This window comes from Setaria viridis, chromosome 7 (assembly GCF_005286985.2).
Source record: "Setaria viridis chromosome 7, Setaria_viridis_v4.0, whole genome shotgun sequence".
Classification (NCBI taxonomy): domain Eukaryota; kingdom Viridiplantae; phylum Streptophyta; class Magnoliopsida; order Poales; family Poaceae; genus Setaria; species Setaria viridis.
The window spans coordinates 2,271,557-2,281,142 of record NC_048269.2 but is presented as its reverse complement, the minus strand read 5'-3'; the positions used below and the strand labels follow the sequence as shown (position 1 = coordinate 2,281,142).

General features: G+C 44.5%; 1 protein-coding gene across 1 annotated transcript; it reads right to left on the bottom strand.

Annotated features, from left to right (window-relative positions):
* Positions 1-6,982: 6,982 nt before the first annotated feature.
* LOC117865228 (uncharacterized) lies at positions 6,983-9,156 on the bottom strand. The gene is made up of 2 exons (XM_034749380.2): positions 8,187-9,156; positions 6,983-7,771 (listed from the first exon to the last, which is right to left on the bottom strand). The coding sequence occupies exons 1-2, from the start codon at positions 9,137-9,139 to the stop codon at positions 7,078-7,080; spliced, it is 1,647 nt and encodes a 548-aa protein (XP_034605271.1). The 5' UTR covers positions 9,140-9,156; the 3' UTR covers positions 6,983-7,077.
* Between the last annotated feature and the right edge of the window lie 430 nt (positions 9,157-9,586).

Below are 9,586 nucleotides of genomic sequence, written 5' to 3'. Positions count from 1 at the left end.
CCCGTTTACTACTAGATGCTGGATCTGGATGCGTTGCCTGCGACGGCGCTCGCGGCTGGCGCTAGGAGGTTAATTAGGGTTTTACCTCTTTGCTAGGATGCCGGACGTGGGCTGGTAATGATGGGCGTGGGGCACCAAATGGTTCGATCCGAACCTTTCCAGCTGATCCACGCAAATAATATAGAGCGATGGGTTGATTCCATTTCGTAACACTACTTTGGTCCATATGACCCGATGGTACGTGACCTGACGGACGTAGTGCGGCGCCTATTCTGCTTAGACATCAGCGTATATGTATACAACCATGTAAACTCTCTTGCTTCCTACAGTGCCATGATTCTTGCTCGTGTTGGTCCATAGGAATCAACAGAAAGCTGCTACCGCCTACTAATATGCTCTGAATGTTCCTTCAAAACTACACTGCACACATATATTCCTGCTAAGGTCCAGCCATCCATGAAGATTGAGCAGCATATAAGAGACCACTTACAAAATGTCTGCATGGCTTCAGAGACGAACTATGCAACAGTAGTTACAAAACTACACTACGGGAAACAGGGAAGATGCCGAGTGCCAGGTGCACTCGGCGAAGCTCCAAAAACACTCGGCAAAGCGTTTGCCGAGTGTAACACCCGGCAAACGACACACGGTAAAAATCCTATCGACAAACACTGATTCTCTGAGTGTTTTGTGTCGGGCACTCGGCAAAGACTTTGCCGAGTGCCCAGAAAACAATCGGCAACCAATTATTGAAAAAAAAAGTCCTGCTCCGCCACCACCACATCCTGCTCCGCCGCCGCCACCACCACATCCTGCTCTACCGCCGCCACCACCACCAGCCGCCACCACCGCCTGCTCCGCCAGAACCACCACCACGGCACCACCTCCCATGCCGCCACCACCGCCTGCTCCGCCTGCTCTGCCACCACCACAGCACCACCGCCCATGCCACCACCACCACCGACCACCACCAGCACAGCCCCACAGCCCTACATTGCCGCCGATCTGTAGAGGAGGCCAGCGCCGCCGGAACCGGCGAGGGGAGGGCTGGCGCCACCGGATCCGGCGAGGGGAGGGCCGGCGCCACCGGATCCGCCAGAGAGGGGGGGAGGGGAAGGGGAAACGAGATCTTTGCCCCCCCCCTCTCTCGGCCGGCCACCACCTCCACCACCGCACCTGCCGGCCACCACCTCCACTAGCACACCTGCCGACCACCACCACCACCACCTCCACAAGACCCGGCCTGCCACCACCTCCACCACCACACCGATTGAAGGGAGCCACCGGTTGAAGGGATCCGGGGCGAAGGGGCGGAGTCCCCCCCGGATCCGGGGAGGAGGGGCGGGGCAGGGCGGCGGAGATGGAGTGGAGGGGGCTGGGGCAGAGTCGGGATCAGGGAGGGGAAGGGTAGGTGGCGGCAGAAACGAGAAAGAGGAGGGAGGGAGGGGCGGACGCCGGCGGGGAAGAAGAAGGGAAGCGAGGGGAGGGGTCGGCCGCCGACGGGGAAGAGGGAGAGGAGGGTGGGAGGGGGCGGCGGCGTAGGGAGGGGCCAGGGGTGCGGGTGGGGGGAAGAAGGAGAGGAGGGAGCTGAGGAGGGGGGCGGGTGTGGGGCTTGCAGGAGGAGGCCAACTGGTGGAGGGGGGCGTGCGGGGGATTTTAGGGGCTGACAGTTTTTTTTTCCTTTGCCGAGTGTTTCTTGTATAACACTCGGCAAACATGTTTTTAATTTGACACTCGGCAAACCTCCTTTTTACCAATTGTTTTTTTTTACCGAGTGTTTTTCGAGCGGCACTCGGCAAAGAGCTTGTTTGCCGAGTGCCCGAAAGAAAACACTCGGCAAAAAAAAAACACTCGGCAAATTTAAGGATTCCGGTAGTGCTAGGTAGGCTTGATGTTTTAGAGTTCAGCGGTTCAAGCAATTGATTTGAGCTCTAACAATTCAAAGGAGTTTCTAGACAGTGAATTGCCAATTTGCGATACAATTAAAGGTAGAACAATTGTTTACTTCTACCACATCACCCATAAATTACAAAACAAAAGAAATAGCTGGTGAAGAGATTTATTGCATAACAGTGAAACACAAAGCCCACCAGCAACTCAGGGTATACTACATCTGCATGTGAAACCTTTCCTTTGTCTATTTCTTGACCCAAAACATCATTCTCCAGCCACAAGGCAGTAAGAACAAATCCAAAAACTCCTATGAATGAAACAGACAGAAACATATTTGATTCAGCTAACATAGCAACATAATATGAGTATTCAAAAAAAATGGTGGATTAACAATAGCAGCGGCATCCTGTGGCTGCAATGTTAAGCAATAGGCACTACTGGATGCCGGACGTGGGCTAGGCCGGGAGGCTGTCGCTAGCGAGCTCTCTCAACAGAAAGAAACAGGTTTGGCAGTTCTGATCGGACTCTATTTACTACTGTACGGTTGTGACACATAGCACAGCTTTAGGTTTGTTGCAGTGGAATCAAACGATATATGGATAAGTCTCAGGTTTAGCATATGTGCTCATATTTAAAGCCATGGATTCTTGTAGTGGTAGACGACCTGTTCGTCAATGTGTGCTGAAATATGCTGATTCAGTGTTACACCCGGTTTTAAAACAAAACCAAGTGCTACCTATATGTATACCAGGATCTAGTTTCATACATATAGTGACATCATCAGTGAATAACAGTAACATTATCACGTAAAGGAATGTAAATAATGACTTACGAGTCTATCAGAGATATACAGTTTAATCGTGAAAATGGAGGCTCCAAACTTCACAAGCAATCGACTGGGGCTGCATACGCCTAGAACTCAACATCATCTTCAGAAAACTTCACACACCTTCCTCTTTTGAGTAGCAGTAAGCAAGGGTGAGTACACTTACGGTTGGTACTCAACGAGGCCACAAGAAATAATCAGAATCACGATTTAAGTCCATCTTCAAGTTTATTAATCATGTAAGGATCCAGCCCGCTCTTGACCGTGACACTCTGCAGAGGTTGTACACTTTTACCACAAGTCGCGTAAAAGTTCACAAGAACTTTAAACCCAACCATGTTGTGCAAAAGTAGGTACTTATCACACTACCGAGGTGTGATTGCATAGGGACGCTACGAGATCTTTACAAAGATTTCCTAATAAGAAGTAGCCCGCTAAGGTTTCCAGATTAGTAGTAGAGCATAAACCTCTCTCAACACTGCGAAGTTACCATAGAGCAGATCAGTCTGAGGGCTAGGTTATACCCATCTGTCGTCATCCCTCCTACCCTTTCGGTAAGACCGCATCAAACTAGAGTCTCTAATTAATTAGCCAAGACCAGAGCAATGTAGTTCTTGTGGTTGCATTATTTTCTTGGATGGTTCTTCATGTTCCAATTAACGCAAGGTATTTTTGTAAAATAAGCATAGATAGAAGGATGGTTAGGGACACTTGCCTTTCTTCAAAGAAAAGTTACTCTTACTCTTTGAAAGGGACACTTCAGCTCTTGCTCTTTTGAAACTCTTAATCCTCAAAGCTTTCAAACAGCAATCCTTCTACTCGAAGCAATCACCGGCACAAGCATACAAAGCAACCAAACACAACTAAGAACAATACACTAATCAAAGATAAAAGCTTTGAAAGAGCGTGTAAAAGGATATGGCTCGATTCTAGGATCATGAAGGCGCGTGAAACACTAAGAACGATGCTATCGTTGAAGACACACACCTATTGGAGAAACTTTGGTTGTAAAGGAAAAGACAAAATCTATATGCTGCATTTATTTTATTTAGAAAACACATGTAAAGGATACTTTTAGAAAATACCCTAAGTGGGAGTTAATTCAAAAGATATTTGTATCTGAAAAGATAATGTAAAACCTAGTCAACTTTTATTTATAAATATTCATGTACAAATTATGCCATTTAAATATTTAACTTTGGAAAATAAATTATATGTAATAACATTTAATCGATAACTTTATATGTCGCATTGAACTAAAACAAGTTATAATTATAAACTCATTTATGTTGATATTAATCATATTAACACTTAATTAGAGAAAGCCGATGTATAAACCTAATTAGCTTTTAATTAGAAAAGATGAGTAAATAAGAATTAATCAAAATTAATATCATATTTATTATCAAAAACATGAAACATGGTGAAACAAAGTTGCTAAACTATAGCTTACGATTAGAAGATTAACACAACAAGAACCGACTAAAATGAAGCTTTGGTTGAGAAGATACAATATCGAAGATTTAAGTTTATAAAAAAACTATATGCTTCATACATTTTAAATTTAGAAATGAATGTAGATGATACCTCAGAGAAATATCCTATGTTAGAATTAAGTCATGTTATATTTATATTTTAAAAACACGAAGTAAAGCTTAGTCAAATTTTAGTTTATACCACTTTGAACATTTAATTTGGAAAAAATAACATATGTGAGAACATCCAAGCGCATAAATTTATGATTCGTGTTGAACTAACTAAATTATAATTCGAAAACACATTTATATGTATATACAGCCAAATTAATTTTTAATTAAGAAAACTCCAGATATAACCTATCTAACTTTTATTTAGAAAGAAAATTGAATAAACATTAATCAATTGAACATTATTTTGAAAAACCAAAGTGTAGCTCTAATTAGATTTTATTAAAAACTTATTTAATAAGTATTATCATATGGACATTTAATTAAGAAAAGTGAGGTAAAGATCTTAATTAGCTTTTAATTAGGAAACAAGTGCATAAGCAATTAATCATATTAATATTTAAATAAATTTCAAAATACATAACATGATTAAAACTTGCTTCTAACACATAGTTTAAGCATGAATCTAACGCAACTAGAACAAGATTATACGGATACAAAACGGGAGATCTATGTTCATCTAAAGGTTCTAGGGATCTATTCGTGATTAACTGTATACTTCAAGTGCTAGCAGAGAAAAAACTCTAGACTCAGTGAATAGTCACTACGAATAGATAAATCCTCGAGGTTAGATCTGCAAAAGAATAGGGCTAGGGCTCGGTTGCAAGGATCTAAAAGGTTTAGGGGTTCCTAAGAAACTTGCAAGACACAAAAACTAATCTAATCGTTATAGCTTTCCTCAGGGGCCTAGATGCAAAAGCTCAGAGGCTTGCTCCCATGGCCGACAAGCGGCTCTGGGCGGTGAAATCGCCGGCGCTCCGAGCGATGAGGGGCTCAGGTGGGTGGCGCATTGGAGAGAGGAGGTCAACAGGAGTCTGGAGGTGTGCTCACCAGGGTTGGAGGCAGTCAGAAAGGGCCAGATACTGGTGGCGAATGAAGAAGATGGTGGCCTGCTCAAGCTTCTCGCGGTGGAGCTCTTCCGGAGGTGGAGCAGCAACGGGGAACGGTGGAGACGGTGTGGCTCAGCGTTGTCGATCTTGTGGAGGCTCTGGCTTGCTCCGGCGACACCCAGGTGCAGTGAAATCGGCCGGTGGTAGCTCCGGTTGTAGCGGATGCGGGCGATGGCGGCGCTTGCGCAAGGACGGCGAGGCGGCGTTGGGTGAGGCGAGCTTCAGGAGGGCGCAGGGCTTGGCCAGAGTCTCGCCTTTTATAGGCGCGCGGTCCAGTCCGGGGTTCACCTTTTATAGGAGGGCGCAGGGCTTGGCCAAGGAGGCGGCGGCGCTGGCGTGCCGTGTCGGGGCGGTTGCCCAACCGCTGGGCCCAGATGGGCTCCAGCTGGGCCAAGCAGACCTGGACCGAGCCTCGTAGGCTCGCTCTGAGGGAACGAAGAGCTGGGCCACAGATTGGGGTTCTGGGTGCGAGCTCGGCGCAAAAGGGTAAGTTTAGGTTTTCTTTTCTTTTTATTTTCAAAAGTAATTTCCCATGTAAAGAAAAATCCAAATAAAGCTAGAATAATTCATTTAAACCACGAAAAATACTCTAAAAATTCCAAATATTTCAGAAAAAATTTTAGAGATAGTTTGGGACACGAGAAGTCCAAATACGATACTTGGAGCTCGTAAAAGAAATTAGAGTCCTCTGATAAATAGATTTATCTCTAAAAAATGAAAATGAATTCTAGAAAAAGCATGAAAATCCTCAGAAGAACCTGGTCATTGTCTAAGCGCATTTTGAAACCTTTTGCACTCATAAAATACTAAGATGCATCAGCATGAATGCAACACACAGGACAACCTTATTTAATTTAGAAAAACAACCAATTATTTTCCTATACTAAGTTTCCTGTCAAGAAAATAAATGTTGGGAAAATTTTAATATTATGAGAAAATTATTGTTTAATTATTCTTTTAAATCATATCCTGAAATTCCAAAAGCATTAGCCTAGATAACCCCCACCAAATGAAATTAGAGACCTTTTAAACCCGTTAATCCTCGGTTGTATTTGATCCCTATATCATTCATTTCTATGTAAATTATGCACCATGTCATTCAAGATTTAAGTGCCATCCCTATATAATAGATTATGCACCATATCATTCATTCCTACGGGGTAGGGGCACGTAGGGATGATATACTATTGGACATTTGGTCTTATATCAATCAACTGCGAGGAAGGCGCAGAGGTGCTTATTTGATAGACAGTAAAGTCATGCATGGAAATGGAACAACCATGATAGAAGCCATACAATATACCAAAAACTCCAAGTGTAGGGTTAGTGTGGGCAGGTTCCTAAAGGGGCGGCCCATTGGTGATTTCATGGCCATTGTGGTATGGTTTGTTTTGTTCCTCCTTTTGTCTTCCGTTTTCCTCTTCTTCTTTAATACGCCTGTAGCTATATATTTTTCTTTTATCATTTGATAATTATTATATAAATTTCCTTCTACAATTTTGTATGATTCATATGTCTGTTTGAGTCGAGACTTGGGTTAGGGTAGGCAAATTTTACCACAAGGAACCTAACCAACTTAACCACATATTTCGTTTTTGAAGATTTTCGTAACAAACTCTTTTTAGTTTGTTTTTTTAAGTAAGATCGCAGGAGGGACTTCTTAAGACTGATAAGGTACATAGGATGTGATTCATTACTGAAACTTTGAAACCAATGTACAGTATGGTACATATAGGAATCTTACTGAGAAGTGATATCCCAACTAACACTCAAATTCAGAAACTATGTCAATAAACCACATATGGCAGCGCTCAAACATGAGCACACCTCTATTATTCACATGAAAATTCAATTTTTCCTTCATCGTGCTGCCTCTGTTAAGCTCTCCGATCATACAAGGAGTGTACACAAATGACTCGTATATGTCATTTGTAAAGCTATGATAGTAGCTCTTTGGACGTGAGTTGCCAAGATACCGAACCTTTGATGTTTTCAGATGATAGGCCACCACTGTAAAGTAGTCAGCCAAAAAGACAACTTCCTTATAAGGATGGAATCCAAGAATGTCATAGCCTGCACCATAGTATTCCTCATCAGTTGATCCAGCTTTAATTGTAAAAATATCATCGCTGTCGGAGTCCCACTCCGAACTCTGTTTCATAGCTTCAGAAACACTATCAGTGTCATTCGCATCATGAACAATCCATGGTCCATCCATCTGTCCGTCATATTGTCTTACATGTTGGGCATAGTGTGTAAGGTCATCTTCGTACTTCAAGATCCACTCCATCTGTCCACGTGATTCATTGAGGATCCAAACCCGTAATTGACACTTTTGAGCTATCCCAAAGTACACTCCTTTTTCTGATATCCCTAGATATGGTTTAGCAGATGTGTTCTTCTGAATGTCTGAGGGCGTTTTAATCACTTGGTAATTATTATTCAACAATGAAAGCCTGAAAAAAATTACCATATGATAGTTCACCACTTACAGCCCAACAAATACGTACCACAGATAACGATCATTAATTAAATCAATCTACCTAAATTTATTTCATTGTGTACCTGAGCCTAATTTCTTAACATGATGCCAACAATAAAATTTAATATGATCATGTGCATAGATGAAAAATAATACTACCTCTGTATCAAAATATTTGTCACTGTTGACTCGTCTTATTCAAAAAATTATGTAAGTATCATTTATTTTGTGCGTGACTTAGTTTAGGTATTTTGATCAAGACTTATCTTTTCGTACATTTGCAATAAATTTTTGAATAAGAGAAAATGGTTAAACGTTGTAAGAAAATATCAGCAATAACAAATATTTCAATACGGATGGAGTACTACGTATGGCCGTGGTTTGCTTACCTAATAGCAATGAAAGAACCTCGGCAGTGTACGTAAAGCGCTCCTTGCCAGTACGCGGCGTAACGTTGCCGTGGCCCCCGGCATGTCGGTTTCGGTTGATCCAACAGCATGTCTTGGACTGTCCCCGCCGGCTCGCCTTGGCGGACAAAGGCTCTCTCCTCCCACCGGCCAACCCTCGACGAGAACACATCCAACGTCCATGGCGTCGGCGGCCATTCCGTCAGGTGGCATGTATCCTCGACATGGCTGAGCTCCATGTCCTCATCCCCCAACCCTTCCTCCTCCTCTTCCTCATCGACGTCTGAAGAGAAATGTAGCCACTCATCGAGGCAGAACGGCGCATCGTCTACCCCGTGCAGCCGCACCTCAAATGCTCGCCGCTGATTTCTCGCCTTCTGAAGGCCAGGGGGTTCTGGCTGTGGCCATTCCAGCACGGTGGGGATCAAGATGACCTCATAGTGCGGCGACATGGCCGGATCGAAGGTCAGGTACGCGCTGACGTAGCTGCGCCATCTGGCCCTCGCTTGCCACCGGGGTGGCACGAGTGCCCACCTCTGCGTCGCCGGGTTGCACACGCAGAGCTGGCAACCCTGCTCGATGTCGCAGAGCACAAGGCCCCGGCAGTGATCCAGCACGGACCACCAGTCCCCATTATTGTAAGTGGGCAAGAAGCCCAGCATGTTGTTGATCTTGTCGTAGCTCGCTGACGATGCCACCGGCGAGGGGCGGGAGAAGAGGTGCGGCCGGCAATGGTCGATGTAGTTGACGAAGACGCCGTGGACATTGTGTGGGAGGAGCTTGCGGCGCCGGAGCAGCAGCGCGCGGGCGTCGACGATGGCGCGCCACGCCTTACAGACGCTCCGGGCCTCGGCGAGGCTCCGTGCCGGCAGGCGGCAGAAGACGTGGGAGAGGGCATCGCTCGGGAGCGCTGCCACTTCCGTCGTCGTCTCCATGGTGGATGGATGCGTGTGAGTGGGATGCAACGACTGTTTTACCAGACGGGTGGTGGTGGTGCTTATACTATATGAATGATGATTGATTGATTTGGTTAGTTGGAGTGCAAATCATTGATCATTGAGCTGGCTGATAAGTCAACGGGCCGCAAACTTGACCGGCGCGAAAAGAAACGGCCAACAGATAAGGTTTCTAATAATATAACATAAACTTATTTCACCAAGGCCTTTGTTAGCTGAGGTCGTGCTTTCTAGCCATGTGCTTCCTTGCGCCACTCTCCACGGGAGTTTTATTCTCCATAAATAAGATGTCACGTAGGTAAATATGGTGACATGTTATCATAGTTATGAAGAGAGGAAGAGAGGAAGGAAATAGGTTTCATGGTGGGGATGGAACTTGTTTTACATGGTTTCCAACTAAGAAACTCTTCCACACCTTCCACTAAG

Excerpts from the sequence above, each read along its gene's own strand:
- LOC117865228 (XM_034749380.2), bottom strand. The coding sequence starts at position 9,139 with ATGGAGACGACGACGGAAGTGGCAGCGCTCCCGAGCGATGCCCTCTCC. Across the intron at positions 7,772-8,186 it reads GGTTCTTTCATTGCTATTAG|GCTTTCATTGTTGAATAATA; the intron begins GTAAGCAAACCA and ends AATTTTTTTCAG.